This window comes from Penicillium chermesinum (genome assembly GCF_028974085.1).
Source record: "Penicillium chermesinum strain IBT 19713 chromosome Unknown utg000003l:1.0-5111272.0:1.0-5115320.0, whole genome shotgun sequence".
In the NCBI taxonomy this organism is placed as follows: domain Eukaryota; kingdom Fungi; phylum Ascomycota; class Eurotiomycetes; order Eurotiales; family Aspergillaceae; genus Penicillium; species Penicillium chermesinum.
The window spans coordinates 3,969,791-3,986,840 of NW_026695313.1; the positions used below are offsets into that span (position 1 = coordinate 3,969,791).

At 50.7% G+C, this 17,050-nt stretch overlaps 6 protein-coding genes across 6 annotated transcripts; 3 read left to right on the forward strand and 3 right to left on the reverse strand.

The window, feature by feature from the left end:
• Positions 1 to 227: 227 nt before the first annotated feature.
• Positions 228 to 1,540, reverse strand: pex14 (putative peroxisomal membrane anchor protein (Pex14); the record flags this gene model as incomplete). Its single annotated transcript, XM_058473737.1, has 3 exons — positions 228 to 1,098; positions 1,151 to 1,445; positions 1,504 to 1,540. 3 exons carry the CDS (start codon positions 1,538 to 1,540, stop codon positions 228 to 230), a joined length of 1,203 nt encoding a protein of 400 aa, XP_058332740.1.
• A 377-nt stretch (positions 1,541 to 1,917) lies between these two features.
• N7468_004441 (kinetochore-associated Ndc80 complex subunit NDC80) lies at positions 1,918 to 4,179 on the forward strand (the record flags this gene model as incomplete). The annotated part of the gene is made up of 3 exons (XM_058473738.1): positions 1,918 to 1,962; positions 2,022 to 3,042; positions 3,095 to 4,179. The coding sequence occupies 3 exons, from the start codon at positions 1,918 to 1,920 to the stop codon at positions 4,177 to 4,179; spliced, it is 2,151 nt and encodes a 716-aa protein (XP_058332741.1).
• Positions 4,180 to 5,278: 1,099 nt separating this feature from the next.
• N7468_004442 (uncharacterized protein) lies at positions 5,279 to 5,893 on the forward strand (the record flags this gene model as incomplete). Its single annotated transcript, XM_058473739.1, has 2 exons — positions 5,279 to 5,350; positions 5,453 to 5,893. 2 exons carry the CDS (start codon positions 5,279 to 5,281, stop codon positions 5,891 to 5,893), a joined length of 513 nt encoding a protein of 170 aa, XP_058332742.1.
• Positions 5,894 to 6,687: 794 nt separating this feature from the next.
• Positions 6,688 to 9,998, forward strand: N7468_004443 (uncharacterized protein; the record flags this gene model as incomplete). The annotated part of the gene is made up of 2 exons (XM_058473740.1): positions 6,688 to 9,334; positions 9,397 to 9,998. The coding sequence occupies 2 exons, from the start codon at positions 6,688 to 6,690 to the stop codon at positions 9,996 to 9,998; spliced, it is 3,249 nt and encodes a 1,082-aa protein (XP_058332743.1).
• A 748-nt stretch (positions 9,999 to 10,746) lies between these two features.
• N7468_004444 (Zn(II)2Cys6 transcription factor) lies at positions 10,747 to 13,433 on the reverse strand (the record flags this gene model as incomplete). The annotated part of the gene is made up of 2 exons (XM_058473741.1): positions 10,747 to 12,154; positions 12,214 to 13,433. The coding sequence occupies 2 exons, from the start codon at positions 13,431 to 13,433 to the stop codon at positions 10,747 to 10,749; spliced, it is 2,628 nt and encodes an 875-aa protein (XP_058332744.1).
• A 715-nt stretch (positions 13,434 to 14,148) lies between these two features.
• On the reverse strand, positions 14,149 to 15,676 carry N7468_004445 (uncharacterized protein; the record flags this gene model as incomplete). The annotated part of the gene is made up of 2 exons (XM_058473742.1): positions 14,149 to 15,226; positions 15,297 to 15,676. 2 exons carry the CDS (start codon positions 15,674 to 15,676, stop codon positions 14,149 to 14,151), a joined length of 1,458 nt encoding a protein of 485 aa, XP_058332745.1.
• Positions 15,677 to 17,050: the final 1,374 nt, after the last annotated feature.

Sequence of the window (17,050 nt, forward strand, 5' to 3'; positions counted from 1 at the left end):
GCCAGCTGCCTTATCGCGTACGCTTATCGTATCGCGCCCCGGAATTACATGCACATCCACCGCAACACCTTACAGGGAAGGTTACAGGTCTGTCAATAAGAAATTGCACTTTTCAATAAAAACAGCGTCCTAGAAAGGAATAACAAGGGACTCAGGAATTAAGATGCCTGGATAAATACATGTAGGTAAAGAGATGTACACAATTTATTTCAATTTATCTCTCCAACTTAGCTGGGCGGAGCGCTCTGCTCAGCATTGCCACCAGCCGGGGTCGAGCTTGACTGTGAGGAGCTCTTGTTCCGGTTGGCCGCAGCCATCTGCCAGGCCGGAATGGAGGCAGATCGGTTAAGCTGTGAGAGAGGGTTGCTGCTTGGGGTGGCGGGCGCAGTAGCAGCTGGCTGCGACTCCTGCTCGGGAGAAGTCACAGTAGCTTGAAGGCCGTTGGCGGCCGGAGCAGATGAACCATTAGGTGTCTCCACTGCAGTTGGAGCAGCAGGGGTAGGGGCTGGGCTAGGAGAAGAAATAGGGATAGAGGTTGCGCTGCTCACGGTTCTACCCGCGGCGGGGGTCGCACCACCACCCAGACGGTTACCCAAGAGGACCTTCAAGCTCTTTAGTTCAGATCCCAGTTCCTTCAACATGTTCTCATTACCTTCCCTAGCGCCCTCGAGAGCTTTAGGAATAGCATCCTTTAAGGACTTGACCTCATCGCTGATTCGACGGGTCTCGTCATCCCGGCGCCGGGATGAGGTCTTCAGATCTGCAACGAGATTTTCCACGTCCTTGAGGGCAGCATCAAGGCGCTCGGTCCGGGCGTCCTCGGCAGCCTTCAAAGCCGCAGTATCGGTCGATAGTTGGTCGATCAGACCAAACGCGCGTGTGAACTGTTCATCGATATTCTCCTTGTCCTGCTCTAGTTGAGGAGGTGTAGGTGGGGCAATAAGGGGGAGATATAACGCTAGATAAATTAGTATAACATAAAAAAAAAAGAGCGATTTAGGCAAATCCTTTACCTTTGTTACAAAGTAGAGCCCATACCCCACACCACCCATCACTGTAGCCATGATAAACCAGTCTCGCCAGTCACGCTTGGGCGGCCTATTCAATGCAATTAGTGATGGTCCTCCGCCAGCTATACAGACCTACATACTCTGGAGGGGGCTGCCATTGCCCATATGGAGGGTATCCATATCCCTGTGGTGCTTGTGGTGGTGGTCGGTACGCGACCTGTTGTGAAGAGGGGGCTGGGGACGATGCGGTAGCTACGGCGGCGGCGGAGGGATCCTCGCCGACTCGGGATAACGCAAGATCGACTTCTTCTTGGGTAAGGTTTTTTGATTGCAAGAACTGGACTCTCTTCTCAATAGGGGATGCTGCCACAGAGGGATCCTGGAGGACTTTTTCTCGGTTAGCGGAGTCGCCATCACGCGATGAGGGCAATTGGTCTTACAAGTCACCTAAGAGATGTCAGTAAAGAAGCGCACAGCGTCCTATCACGCAAACTTACAGCAGATGCGATCAGCTCCTCTCGGGGAGCCATGGTGATTGACTGTCAACTCTGGGATCGATGGGAGGAAAGATTCAAAAGGAATGCGAACATCGGCGTTGGCCGTGGACCTCGGAACTGCCAGCCGCCGAGCTTCCCCACACCGAAAAGGGAAGTCTCGTGATTCTGCCCCCCGGCCCAACCTTTCTCCGCTTCCCTCATGCGGGAGCGACACCGCCTACCTTATCTGCATGACCCGCTCTTGTCTTGTTTACATCTTCTGCACGATAACAACGGTCCCCTCCAGACCAATTTGTGTGGCCTCTGTTGGGGTTGAAATAAAGCCCACTCGACTTGGCTACTCGAGGTCGTGTGGACATAATCGCATCTTTAGATTGCTACGCGCGCCGCTACTCGCGGCTTTTGTGAACATGTCTCAAGATACTGGGTTGTTCAGTGTGAGGCGCCCACGAGAGGTAGGTGAAATTTTGTGGCCCTGTCGCACGCTGTAGACTAACTGGACACTCGTATTCAGACCCTCGGGAGCGTCCAAAACTTCACTGCAATCCCTCAGCCTGCCTCTGCGCTCAAGCGCACAAGCTCAGTTGGATTTAACAACCCCCCATTTTCTTCGCAACATCACCGACCATCTCTGCTCAACTCAGCAGGCCGACCCCAGCAGCCTAACTTCGCGCGCGCGTCTGTCGGAGGCCAGTTTGGAGCCGACACTGGTCTCTCGTCTGTGCGACGATCCGTGTCGAGCAACATGTTTGGGAGCCATGGCCTCAGCACTGGTCGACAAAGCTACGCGCCAGGCTCCACTTCCTCCAACCCTGCTCCTCCAAACTTGCAACGCCGAAGCAGTGTCTTTTCCCGGCCCTCGATGGGAGGATCCATGGGACATCAGTCATTTTTCAATCAAGTTCCAAATGTTGCTGGAGTTCCGAGAGATCCACGACCTCTCCGAGACCGGGCCTTTCAAGCGCGCATTGGGCAGGAATTGCTAGAGTATCTAACGAACAACAAATTCGAGCTGGAAATGAAGCACTCCCTTGGACAGAATACACTGCGCTCACCTACCCAAAAAGATTTCAACTACATCTTCCAGTGGCTCTACCATCGCATTGACCCCGGGTACAAATTCCAGAAAGCAATGGATGCCGAGGTCCCTGCTATTCTTAAGCAACTACGATATCCTTACGAGAAAGGCATTACGAAGTCACAAATTGCGGCCGTTGGTGGCCAGAATTGGTCGACCTTCCTGGGAATGTTGCACTGGTTAATGCAATTGGCGCAGATGATGGATGGTTATGTTCATGGCGATTACGACGAGGCGTCTGCGGAAGCTGGAGTCGATACGACGGGGGATCGAATCATTTTCCGCTTCTTGACCGAAGCCTACCACGACTGGCTTCAAGGTGGCGAGGAGGAAGACGACGAGATGGCGGAGCAAAGGCTACTTCCACATATTGAGAATATGTCACAAGAGTTTGCCCGTGGAAATGAGCGATATGTGCAGGAGATGGAGGCTCTGGAGGCAGAAAACCAGGCTCTCCGTGAGCAGATAGAAGAATTGGAGAAGAACGCCCCCCGATATGGCCAAGTTAGACAAACACTTCCGCATTTTGGAAGATGATAAACGGAAGTTCGAAGACTACAACCAGAACGTCCAGGGCAAGATCGAGAAATATGAGACTCGCATCAAGTTCTTGGATACAGAGATCCAGAAAACCGACGTGGAACTCCAGGCGACCGAAGAAGAGCGAGCGCAGCTTCAGGCTAGTGTTGATCGGCAGGGCATCACTACACAAGATATTGATCGCATGAACACAGAGCGAGAGCGTCTCCAAAGAAGTCTTGAAGACACCATGGCTCGCTTAGAAGAGACCCATGCACGTGTCATGGAGAAAGAGGCGGAAGCTAGCCAGAAGCTTGAAGACCTTGAGCAGATCGTCAAGGCTTACAATACTCTAGGCTACCAAACCAGTTTAATACCCGAATCCGCCGAGAATGCCAAAGGCCAAAATTTCGAGCTTCATCTACAAGTCAACGAGAATAACTTCTCCGCCAGCCAAATTGGAGGCCCGTCCAACCGGATCCCCTCTGAGCGCGATCGTCTTTTGGCAGAGCCTTTCACTGGATACCACCCAGCACATCTGCTGAATCTCGACCTACGAGGATTTGTACGGAACAGCCTACATTCTCTACGGAAGGAGATCAACGAACGGCGTAACCAGGGGATCAATGATGATATTGAACACCGGAACCTTCTCGACAATATCAAGGAGGCCATGGATGAAAAGCGGAGTGAGGTGGAGGCCCTTGAGCACCGACGCCGGGCAGCCGAGGAGGAATTTGAGCGAACGAAGGAGATCACGACCACACAAAAGACGGCATCGGATGCACAGATCGAAAAGATGGAGAAAGAGCTCGCCAAGATGCGAGCGACTCTCAGCGATAGTGTTCAATTAATGGAGCAACGGGAGATGAATACCAATATCGAGTATGAGCAGTTGACCCTCCGGGCGAATGCGCTCCGAGAGGAATTGCATACCAATGTTGAGAACATGCTCAACGATGTCATCAAGTTCAAGGTCCACGTCCAAAAGGGCTTGGAAGATTATGAAAGCTTTGTGGTTGATGAGGTGGAGCAGGAGTTGGGCGGCGATATGCCCCCGGATGAGGAGCTATGAAGACTCTGTGGCGCGTTCATGATTTGATGATATCCTGGTGTTTTTTTTTTTTTGGTCCCTCTTGCATCATTGGTAATTGTTTTTTTCATCCCGTACCACGTTAATTGAGACCCCCTTTGCTTGTTTCTAGTAGCCACTTCTTCCGTTCCAGCGTAGCTTGCTGTCTGTACGAGACAAGAGACGCGCAATTGGTGGAGCTCTTGTACAACGGGCTTCTCGAGTAATACTTCCCCTTGTGGCTTGATATGCAGGGAGGAGCACTGCCGATCCAGGGGCAACTGCACGCATTATCCTTTTTACCGTTTCTTGCCTCCTTATTTTGCGTGTATGAAGTCTGTTCACGACGGGCCAATCACAAATGCAAAGCCTTCAATCTGAAGCAAACAGCGGGGGCGATCGACAGGGCATGTAAGGCCCAAGAGCTTCTCCTCCAACGAGCTCCTTAAACTACTTCCGTTTCATATTGATCTCCATGCCTTTGCTTCCACCTATAAACGGGGTGCCCGTGAGTTTCGCAGGGCCGTTACAAATGAAAACCCCGAATTACGGTCAAGCACACGACCCAGAAAAGCGCTGCTGGCGAAATTTGGAGAATCCCTGATGACCTGTATACTCGCGAGGTTGGCCCTTTACCCAGCTCCCCCACCCCACCACGGAGACGTACGTACGGAGCCCTAGAAACTTTGTCCGTCCACTGGCTGTCTGTTCCAACGAAGACGCTTTTTACTCCCCATGGTCCGAGATCGCCAAAGTAGGCATAATATTCATCTTAAGTTGGAACTGTAGATCTGCACTATTCCCAGCAAGCTGCTCTGGGCCTAGACGTCTCACCTTCCCCTAGTGGCTGACTCCATAGATACCTCATCTGGTCTGAGAGCAGCCACAAAATAGAGCACCGCACATTGGAGCAGTGCTCAAGGGTATATAATGTCTCTGCAGACCTTGGATTTCCCTTGGACCAGAGTGCTGGGCGTTTACTTTCTTGATCACTAGCCTTCATATTTCTTTCTTGTACGAGTTTGATACTCTATACCTTCATCTTTGTGCTTCTAGAAGCCAACTTGGAATCTCGAATCCTTGTTTTCTTATCACTTTCAAGATGAAGCTCAACTTTGCCCACGGTATCACCGCCGCTCTTCTGGCCCCCAGTGCCTTTGCCATGTCGCCTGAGGTAAGTCAATTCATCTGAACAACACTGGACCTGCATATTAACCAGTGTCCTTATAGATGGAGAAGCGCCAGGCCTTGAGCTCATTTCCCTCCCGGCCCTGAGCCTACTGGCATCCCAACTGGAGGTTTCCCCTTTCCCACTGGCAGTTTTCCTGGAGGCTTCCCCGGTGGTTTTCCGGGTGGCGGCTCTGGTGGCTTTCCTGGAGGCGGCAGCATGCCTTCTGGGATTCCCTCTGGCTTCCCTATTCCTGCTGGAGGCTTCCCCGGTGGTTCTTCTGGTGGCTCCCCATCTAGCGGTGGTCTGGGTGGTCTGCTCGGCGATATTCCGGGTGGCAAGCGCAACTTCTTCCACCACGGCCATGGCCACCATGACGGTAGCGCTCCCACTGGCTTCCCGACTGACTTCCCTGAAGGTAGCACCCCTACTCCCACTGGCGCTTTCCCTGGTGGTGGCTCCTCTAGCGTCCCTTTCCCTAGCCCAACTCCTCCCGCGGGGCCTTTCCAGCGCATTCACGCCCGCCAGATGCGCCCCATCCAAAGTTAGATTGTCAAGATCCGTCCTTCTTTTGCTGTGTCACATCGGTGCCGCTTTACTCATTTCTGCACAGCGTGATTAAACTGTCACTATCTGAACAAAATCTCTTAAATATGTATAGATCCGATATTGTAAGTTCTGGGACTTCTACTGTATGTAGGCTTGATTAGCGTATTCCATCTCTTTTTGGGGCGTGGACTCGAATGAGAACTACAGTATCACACTTAGTCTTGTTTTATATCACCTGGTAGAGACACTATGAGTAGTGGCTCTTATAGTACGAGACGGACCTTGATTTTTCTTTCTTACTCGGAGTAAATAATCATTCAACACCATATACACGCATCGGTAAATAGGGCTTGCCTTAACACTCCTGGTATCCGCAGATAGTTCGGGCCTCTGTCTTTCCAAAGGAATTAAAGACCCAAATAACAGTAGTTCTATGTTCGTCGGATTCCTTATCATTTGGTGAAGGTTTTGGTTCCATTGAGAACGTCAAAGTACATACTGCAGTTTCTATTGGCTGATGCTGCGCGCCCCTGTCTGCTGACTCATCCAAAATCGCCGGCCTGGAAATTTCGCGACTCCGATCACTTTTTTGAAGCTCTTTACAAATCCCGAAGTTGGCGACAAGTTGATAGGCGCCCATACCCCAAATCACCTTGGCGTCTGGTCCCTCGAGACCGAAAGCATAGTGCGATATGCAAATCTCATGATCGACCCGCAATGCCCCGTGCCTTCTCCGCCTCCGACGAGTTCGTGAATCTTCCGCAGGCGCCTCACGCGAGGCTTATCGCCGGGTCATGAGAGTGCCTCCATGCGCCGGCTCTCTCTTGAGGGCCGGTAAAAGGCCACATCTTCCTCGACCACATATTTCCTCCTACTCAGCGCTCCTCCATATCCACAGCCAGCTGCCCTCAGACATCAAAAGTATCACGCCAAAAGAACAACGCTTACTGGAGGCCCTCGGCGAAACCGAAAAGGTTAATTTTCGGGGGAAGACAATCAGAGAAAGCTTAGACCCTTCTATATGGACCCCGTTCATACACGAGTGGCGAAAACCAGATGAGAATGGCAGGACGAGCGGAACGTTACCCTCAGAGACTTCGTCGCTATTGAAGATCGCAAAGCATCTTAAGCGCGGCCATAGATTGAAGTCCTTTGCATGGATGCTCAGCACTTCTCGCAATGTGGATATCATCTCCCATTACGGTCTGGAACAAAAGAATTGGCCCTTGGCTGACGCCCTCTTGAACACGCTTATCGACACCAATGAAATGCTTATTCCTTTCGTCACGCCCCGAGTTGCTGCCTTTCAAAGTTTTGATTGGGGCGGGAAGCACACCTCATTATCAGCTCTGACAAATGCAGCGAACCTTCAAAGGACTCAGGATGGTGTTCTTTGGCAGGATGGCGGTTACAATCCCGTGAAACCCCTTCCCTTACCCAACAGTATCGATCTCCACAGCTCAACGATGAAACCCACAGCACGATATCTTGCGGATTCATTCCTAGCGCAAACGTTGATGAGTCTCGGTTCAATTGTCCTCGCCGCAGCCGATAAACCACTCAACGAATCCCGGATTGCTATGTCTTATGTCTACCGTGCCCTTGCGCGAATGCATCATTTGGATCTTCTATCTAACAAACTTTATCAAGATCCAACTAATAGTATAGACCAACAGAACCTTCGACCTCCTTGGCTCTACCTATTGTCTGGTGACATAATGAGTGTTTTGTCTGATGCAGCGTGGCTAGAACACCAGGCCGCACTTGCAAGTGCAGCGACACGAGCGGGCCAAGAACCCCCGTTCGTCTCATTCAATGTTGGCGTGCGCGAACTCGGTCCTGAAATCTGGTTTGAGTACATTCTCTGGTGTTGCGTTGAGCATGGTTTCGTAAGACAGGGTGCCTGGCTCGTGAAAACCATGCAGTCCAAGGCTGAATCCTGGAAGACTGAGAGCTGGGAACCACTTTTGAAGAATCTTGACATAGTACGCGACACCAACATCAGCAGGGAACAGTCATGGCGGCGTCCTGGCAATGATAACCCACCGGAGACGTTCAGAGATATGCGCGAGAAGCCGGCATTCAACGGGCTCGGAAAGAAAACTATTAGCACAGAGGTTGTATTGGCTCTCCGAGCTGGCTTGCCCATTCAGGCGTACAATGGCCTTGGTTTTCACGGCCTCACGCCTCAGCAGCTAATCAGACTAATGAGGCCCTTGAATGCTGCTCTTGGCATTCCGACCGATGATCAAAAGCTTTGCCCAACTCGCAAGATTTCGACAACAAACATATTTCGGATATTGGATTCTGGAGCTGTGGATCCTGTCACTGACCCAGCTGCTTTCGAGCAGGTCATCCGATCTACGCGGAATAGTATAGCCCCCTGGCACATAAACACGCCCCTGGTGCCTCCAGATCTTGATCGCATGACCAAGACACAGTTGTCTGATGAGACATCAGCCATGATTGGCTTGGCGGAATATAGTGTCAGGGCTTATTCCAATCAAGGTCAATCCAGTCATGCTTTCTCGGAATATTCGCGACTCCAGAATCTGATCGATGCCAGCAAATTCCAACATATCACCTCTTTCTTTGAGAAACTCCGCGATGCGTCTTCTGAAGATTTACCGTTTTTCAACTCAAAACAGTTGGAGCCCTCCTTGGTCCCTGAATCCTCCGTACCTCAAGTTTCCAACGTCACCCTGGCTGGATTGCTTGATCTGGCCACAGCTGGTCATCACTTCAACTTTGGCAAAAGTTTAGTGTTTGATGACTCTGTCGATAACCCACCTATACCTGCCAGCTCATACCATGATCAGGCTTTAATTCCCGCTCTCCTTCGCTTCGCGGATGCGACCGAAAATACCGAACTCAGTAGTCAGATTCTGAGCAAAGTGAGAATGCCACTGTCTGTCAACACGCTAAACGCAATGTTGGCGCACTACGTGAATGTTGAAGACTGGGATCGTGTGATCATGATCAGTGAATATACACGCGACTTCCGCCTCAAATCTTGGGGCTACAGCACTATTATGACCTTAGCCGCCAAGATCCTCAGGCTGGAGGCTGAAGCCTCTAAAGCATCATATCGTGACCAGCTGCCCGCAGAATTGGGAGACACGCTGTCGAGTCTTGCGCGCGCTAAAAACATTTTCTTCCGCTTCTTCGAAGGAGAATTCAATAACCGAGCCCTCCCGATTTCAAGACAAAAGCACTCTGTCAACTTCCAACAAAAGGCCCTCCAACGTCTCCATGCCTTCTTTCTCTCACTGCCGGGTCCTCTGAGCGATATCATGCAGCAAGTGAAACTCAAGAAAGTCTACTCCGGCCAACATAAATTATCCCTCATCCCGTCAAAATCCTTCAACGTGTATCTTCACGCCGTTATTGAAACCGGTTCCAGCTACGACGGCTATCTCCTTTGCCGAAAGTGGTGTCTGGGTAACTCTGCCCCTGAGTACTGGCGCCGCCGACCGGGAGGCGCATCCCGTCTCTCCTCAAAGAAGAGGTTGAAAAGCAGCCTTTCATGGAACCGGGCTACAGCCCGAAATGGGCCCAAGCCATCCAACATAAAGCTATCATGACAGACATCACCACCATCCGCATTCTTGCACAGGCCGCTTGCCGCGAGTTCACAGAAAGCAAGACGCGCAGGATTCTCCATAAGGAAGCAAGTCGGCAGAGAGCCGGTCGCTCGCCCGATCTTGCTGTACCTCGCCCCTCAGAAATAGAAGAGGAACTTATCCCTTCCAGCCAAAACGTCTGGCCGGGTCCAAGCGACGGGTCTGCGCCTCCAGTTCTCGAGTCTTCTGTTTCCGGATATAAACTCGATGTTCCTCTGGCCCGACTCGGACACCAATCCATGAACGGCGGCAAGGCGCCCCGTTGGAAAACAGAGGCTGTGCTCGACTACTGTGTTGCCATGTACCTCCGTCTTGGGCTATCTGAGGAGCAGATCGACCTTGAATTACCAGGGTACTCTTCTCATCTGAGACACCGCGGGGTTTTGACAAATCGACAGGCGAAGCGGGTGAGAGATAGGTATAAGGAAATCCAAAATAGTCCCTGGATGGACTCTTATGTTCAGCAGAGCTTAAGCCAGTGAGGGGTTTGTACAGACTATCTCTCGCATTTCGAGACGTTCGATCAGGCTGACTCTTAACACCCATGTATAATTATGCGTTGTGATTTTGGTTCTTTCTTGCTTAGCTTGGCTGGTGCATTGCCTGGAATCTCATGCATATATCCTCTATATCCTCCTTTTCTTTTACAATGTACATATTATAGTCTTCTGGTGGTAGGCACGCTTCTTGTATAGCATTGCTGCAAATCTATAAAATGATAAAAAGCGGTAGTAGAATCGGCTTCCTTGGGTCATGCAATCTTGATCCAATAAGTCAGTAACGCCAGAGAGTAAAATATCCATCCATGCCATCCATAGTTCATGAATTGAACTTTCCGACTCCGTTCAGAGTCCCAACCACCCAATAACTTGTGCAAAATGGAGATCCCGAGGGTTTAAGCGAGAAGCAATGAGAGAAAAGCACCGAAGATCAAAGAAAGCACATTTGTGCAATGCCAATAAGTGAACATCCTTCGCAAAAATCACCAGTCCATTGAAAACGAGAACGGCCGCCGAGCTCCCGAGAAATATACATAAATCATTTATAAGAAGAAGAAGAAGAAGAAGAAGAAGAAGAAGAAAAAGTAGGAGACAAGAATAGAAGACAAAACCTGATATGGAAGGACGAGACAATCGATGAGAGAAAGGTCAGGTTCAACTTCTCCTAGATCATTGATTGAACCGCACTACCGAACAGCAAAGAGAGGGCAATTTAATATAAACTGTAAAATCAAGCTTGTTGTTCTTGGTCCCACGGCAGTTCCTCATTAGCCTGTGGGAAGAAGGACCGAATAAATTCACCACTGATAGGATCATATGGGAAATATAGATCGTCTGCAATCTGGCTCTCCGCCGAGAGAGAAGCGACTGGATCTGAGGTCGGCATAGTCGAGAAAGACGGATAATTGAGCATATCTGTGCCCACATTATGGTGTAAAGAAGAGGTGAAGTCCAGTTCATCCATAGTGGGATTCCAAAGACCTGTCGCAGCAGGGGCAATAGTTTGATGCGACTCTTGAGGGTTTGTGTTCGAGAAAGTGGTTGTCGGAGCAGGCTGATAGGTGTTTACGGGCATATCAGAGACGTCAAACTTCATGCCTTCGGCAAGACGACGAAGACTAACGTCGCATAGTTGCCAGGCACGACGGGAGGCGATGCTATGCTCTGACATGGTGTAGAGCCAGCGGGTGGCCTTTTTGGCCAGGGCAACGAAGGTTTTCTCTTCGTCCGGCATGTGTACGCAGCCGAATGAAATTTCGAGGAGGAGGACCGTTGCTGCTTGCATCAGATAATGAAGAACGCACCACCAAGGGGAGATCTCGTAGAGTTGAAGCGCGTTAGGTTCATCAGGGATGAGGTCCAGCATCAACTTCGCAGACTCTAGGGTAATCTCCGCCATATCATGACTGAAGGTTGACGATTCAGATGGCGTCTTTTTTCGGGCGTCACGCCGACAGAGACACGGACGGCCGAGCGTGATGCGTGCGCTGTAATAATGAAATGCAAGTGCCAGCTTATACCGTAATCGCTCAGGGCCTTCGTCTTCTTTCTTTGTAAAGTCGAGCCCGGGCGGAAGACTGTAGAACCATACATCAATCCGAGCCCTTAGCTCACCGATTCGATTCTCGATATGAGTCCATGGAACCAATACACAGTCCACCGAGTAGACCTTGTTCACGATTTCCTGCACGACGACAGCCAGGTCGCAGTAGTATAGATGGCAAAGTCCCGCATTGATATGCACGCTCTTCACCCACGAGTTGTAGCGATCACGATTGGCATGAATGGCTTCCTTCCCTCCAGTCGGGTTAAGAGGCATATGACGAACCCATGCACTTGCCATGACCCTATTGATACGCTCGTCGCGAGTGACAGAGTTATTTAGCAGTTCAGCTGCCGGCGCCTCGTGCATTTCTTCCTCCTCGAAAGGGATAGGGAGAGGCGTGGTGCATATACCGTCCAGTATACACGTAGCCCGACCAGTCATGATTCCGAGGAGGTGCTCAAAGGTATACAGACACCACCACACTCGGTAGCGGGCTTCCTTCGCCACATTTGGCGTAGTGGGACTACTGCTCTTCATATTGATCCCCAAGGTGATTGCAGACCGGACTGCCAAAGCTGAGATCCTCCATGCGCTTGAAGAAAAATTAGATACTAAGATCCATCAAAGGGATGTTGTTATGCGGGCACTTACCGGTTGATCTGGTCGGATGCAAGTAGGTAGAAGGCAATAAGGCCTTCCACTTGAACTTGTTGAAGATCGGGATGGCTGAACAGAACATCGCCATTCATGCTCAAGATTCTGGCTCTGGTCAAATACACTAGATGGTCTTTATCGTCACCGCGCCATGGTGCTTCGATAAGAGTGGCATGTTTCGCACCAATAGCGAAAATCATATTTAAGATGGCCAGCCATTTGTCACCTGGCTGCGCATTGCTATCAAAGAAAGTCTTGTACTGTGCGGAGAACAGAGGTCGGCTAATGATAGGGAAGAACGGATGGACGGTCCTGAGGAAGCTGTCGAAGTAGTGATCAGCCTGGCTTCGAGGTGGAACAGCATAGGTATCGACAGGTCCGGGAGCGGAGATTCCCAGGTCGTCTAGATGGTAGTTGACGGCGTGAAGCGCTAGGTCCTCGTCCTGCCGCTTGCTTTGGCCAGGTTCCAGAGATCCAGGTAATCCTTGAGATCGATGCTCGGCTTCTCGTTGTAATCGCTGCATCCAAGTGACTTCGGAATTTTTGCCCATATACCCAGTTGCCCTTGAATTCTCGTTCCTGTTCAGATCTTCTTCAACTCGGTCGATCGCCTCTAATGACCCAATCGAGGAAGGTGAGCTTGGGTCATCCGCGTCAGGAAGATCATCTTGCGGGGTCACCGAATGGGACGGGTTGCTGTTCGATGAATACTCAACGTCCTGACCATACTTGTCCAGCAAGATCCTGATCCGGTCCGCTGTGCGCGACTCGACAAGTCCGCCCAAATCCTTCAACAGATTCTCATAATCTTGCGCCTTTTCCGATAATTTCTCAACTTGTTTCTTGGTTTTCTCTCTCCACCCGACGGGATAGTGACAAGAAACCCTGAGCTCCCGACACTGTCGGCATACAGGGGTATCGCCACTGCATTTCGTCTTGCGTTGCCGACAAGATTCACAAGCCCGGGGTACTCTCCGGCTATACTTGGGCGCAATACCCGAACGAGAACGAGGGATGGCGACTTTACCATTAGAAGAAGGTTTCGATCCGGGGTGGTTGGACGTGGCCTTCGGAGCGCTCAGGGTCGACGCAGTCTCGGGGTTTGAAGTAGGCTTCGACGAAGCCAGGCTAGGGCGTCCCAGATGCAAATTTGTTGCATCTACCGATAGGCCATAATTGTATTCTGTCGACTGCTGGGCTTCTTCGTCGGGCACCATGATTGCGTCGCTCGAGCGGTCTTGTTCTGGGATGCGGTTGGGTCTAATTTTCCTCTGTGGCGACAAGCGAGTACGGGTTTATCAATTCAACGTTGATCAATCCCGATAATGCGCAATGCGATTCGTCAGCCTGCGGACCGAATAGTTATGGATCGCGTGCGATCAAGCAACTATGTTTACGCAGCGCGGTGACCCATCTGGAATGGAATGTAGTTAATATTGACGATAGATGACAGGTCTTGGATTCTGCGGGGTTTGCTGAATTGTTGGTGGACTGTTATCGAAGTTATCGGGCGGGGGGAATCTACGGGTCTAAAAAAGGAATGCGCTTAGGTAAGAATTTTCATTTCGTACTTTCCAGTTTCCATGGATCTCAATAATTCGCCAGGCAAGCCTCAGCACGCTTTTCCCGCCCCTTCGTCTGGATGTCCATAATAAACCCGAGCCCATTCACCCATCCAGGGCGACGTAAAAAAAAAAAGAGAAGAAGAATCAAAAACGGTCATATATATGTACAGGAAATAGATTAAGAAAAACGAGTAAGAAGCCAAGGCGTAGAACAGTTGAGAGCCGACATGTACAGAGATAATAGAGGAAAGGCTTCAGGAGGGTATAGCGACAATGCTGGCTCTCAACTCAACCGTTGAGAGGAGAGTAGAGTAGGGATGAATAAGAGTAAAAGAAAAGAAGGAGTCAGAGACCAGAAGAGATATATTTAGATTTCGCCAAACATCTCATCCAGCTCATCGACCTCGACAGTCTCAGGGTTGCGCATCTCACGCCAGGAGTCGAAGACAGTCAAGTCCATCGCGGTCAAGTTACGAGGGCCAAGGCTGAGCTTCTCGTGCGACTCGGTAAGATCGGACATCTTCAGGTCTACTTCGTCAAACCCGCTATTCAACATATCCAGCGATCGCTTGAGAGTTGAGACAGGAACAACGTCAACGGGAAGACTGATCTGCGGAGCGCCAGGCAGTACAGACCGGCTCTCCTCGACAATAAGATCGCTGGCAGCGCTCGTACCAGACGAGATGGAAGATGCGACAGAAGTGAGAGAAGGTGAAGGCGAGGTGCCAAACAAAGTAACAGCAGCAGCCTCATCGAGATCTTGAGAACCCTCCTCCGTGGGGTTCACGTGGGCAAAATAATCACTGTATTCCTTCTCTGACATCCCATCGCCGTGGACTGATGGAGAGATCGAGCCACCATTTACAGGCGAGTCGGTGTGCATATCTTCGTCCATGGTACTCAGGCTCTCAGAAAGGACGGACTGTCCCCGAACCGTTTGGTCCAGACGGTGGGCTTTCTCTTCCGAGGCCCGCTCTCGTACAGCACTAGCGGTCTGCGTGAATTCCTTCTCGTCGCCCTCCAGGGGCGGAGAGGCCGCGCGGTTCGAGTGCATCAGCCGGTTTTGGCTATCTGGGTTGGGAAATTGATCGGGCGAATGTACCCGGCCAGCGGGGGTGTTCATGTTGGTTGTACCCTCTTCCTCAAAGTCGGGCGATGACAGGTCGACTTCAGGACTGGGACTACGAGCCCGCGCATTGATTTCATCTTCGTCTTGGTCCAAACTAGACACGCTGGGGGTAATTTGCTTGCCGTCGACGCCCGAGAGCAAGTCGTCTGAAGGCTCAGGGATGGGCTGGCGAGGGTAGGTCGTCAGGTAATAGTACACTTTGCGCGGGTGGATCAAAACCAGTTCTTTGGCCATTGGGCATGGAGCTAAAGCTGTCCATGAACGCTTCATATAGGCTGCTAGGCGCGAAGATAGCAGAGCGGCGGGGTTTGCGGAACTAAACATACTGTTAGACTGACTTTGCGACATCAGAGGAATAGGTGAGAAGCAAAAGCAGAAACACTTACCTTGCGACACTGGCATTCTGCGCGATCAAGACCGCCGCTAATTCCTTCACCAGGTGGGGACGATTCCCTGTCTTCTCCAGCTGCTCGATGGCAGCGACCACAATATCATCGTCGATGCCCTGAGTGTCGATCTTTGGAGCGCCTAAGCGATCCAAAGGGGACGGAGGGGGGGTGTGCTCAAGAAGGCCATTCCGGATGGCGCGCACGGGTTCCTTCGGCTCGGGAGATAATGAAGCATGCGACCGCTTTACTTTCTTCATAGGCGGGACATCTTCGGTGTTGGAGCCTTTTGAAACGGGAGGGGAGCGGCGTGAGGAGTTGGGAAGATAAATGCCTAGTGAGGGGAGAGAGAGTGACTTCCGACGAGTGTTGTATGGCATGGTGAGATGTGGGAAGGATGTAATGGAGCGGAACGGACAATAGGAGTATGGTGAAAAGAAAAGAGAGAGGTTGGGGGGGAATAAACCAAAAGTAGCAGAATAATAGAAATAGTAATAATAATAACAAACTGATCACCGAAACACAACTTTTTTTTCTTTTAAACTAACTCAGAGAAACTCTAGAGTTAAGGGGGGGAGAGGAAAGGAAGATGCGACGAGAGCTGTAGAAGGCGAACAGTTACCGGGCCTGAGGAATCTCTCGATTCGTATGGGGACCTCACTTTTTTTTTTCTTTCCCTTTTTTTTTGATTTTTCCGTTCCATAGTTTCCCCAAAAGGTTAGCTTCCTGTAATGTTACGATACGACCCACTTGCGTCGACTGGCGAGTCACAATCCAGGTGGCGCTGATTGGCGTGGAAACTCATTTTGGGTTTCCGTTACGGCATCTGCCCCCTTGAGCCAACGGTTCAGCGTCGGAGCTGGGACTTTCTTTAGCAACCCATCGGAATCCCAAGAAGCTGAGAGCTGATTATAGCAGGCATAATATTTCAAGCTTTCGATTTGATATTGACTGCAGACTAAGAATTCATACTTCCGCAGCTACACCGCCAAGGAAGATCCAAGCCAGAAAGGGATGCGACATGCACCAAAAGTTGCGAAGATTTAGGAGATTCTAGGCGGTGAAGATGCCCAACTTGATTTAGCTGAGCAGGGCAGAGCAAGGCCATTCCTCGGCCATGCATACTCCGTCCCGCGAGACGGGAGGGGAAAAAAAACATAACAGAAAATGGCTGGATCCTTCGTGGCCTCTTGGTGGGGCGCCATGTGTCCCATAACCCGAACAGGCGTCTTAGGACTTCGCTCTTTCGATTAGGAACAGGAGCGGTTGTTGGTAACTGGGTAGTTACATGCTCCGTAGTACATAATTAGCCCACTTGTGAAGAGCCCGCTTACTATATACATCGCGATCCATCGAAACTCGGTCCAATCAGGGAGCTTACAGAAATTGATGCTCCAGTTGGACGGTCCATAATAAGACCCGTCTGATTGGTGTTCCCTCTGGGCGAACGGTGCCTGCGTACCTGTCGCATGCGACAGCAGAATTGGATATGTCAATGGTTGCTAGAGTGACGAGTCTCTTGACCGCTCCAGCGTTATGCATGTGCACGGAATCCGGGTATCAAAGTACATCGTATTTGTCTTATCTTTCTTAGATCGAGCTCTGTGGCTTTTCTCGATATTGAGCTTCTCTTCGCGCTTCAGTGCTTCAGTTCTTCAGCTTAGCCCCGATCTCCGATTCCATAACAAGACCCGAGCCCTCCGAAAGCACTAAGGGCAAAAAAAAAAAAGGAAAAATTTGAAAATGAAAAAAAG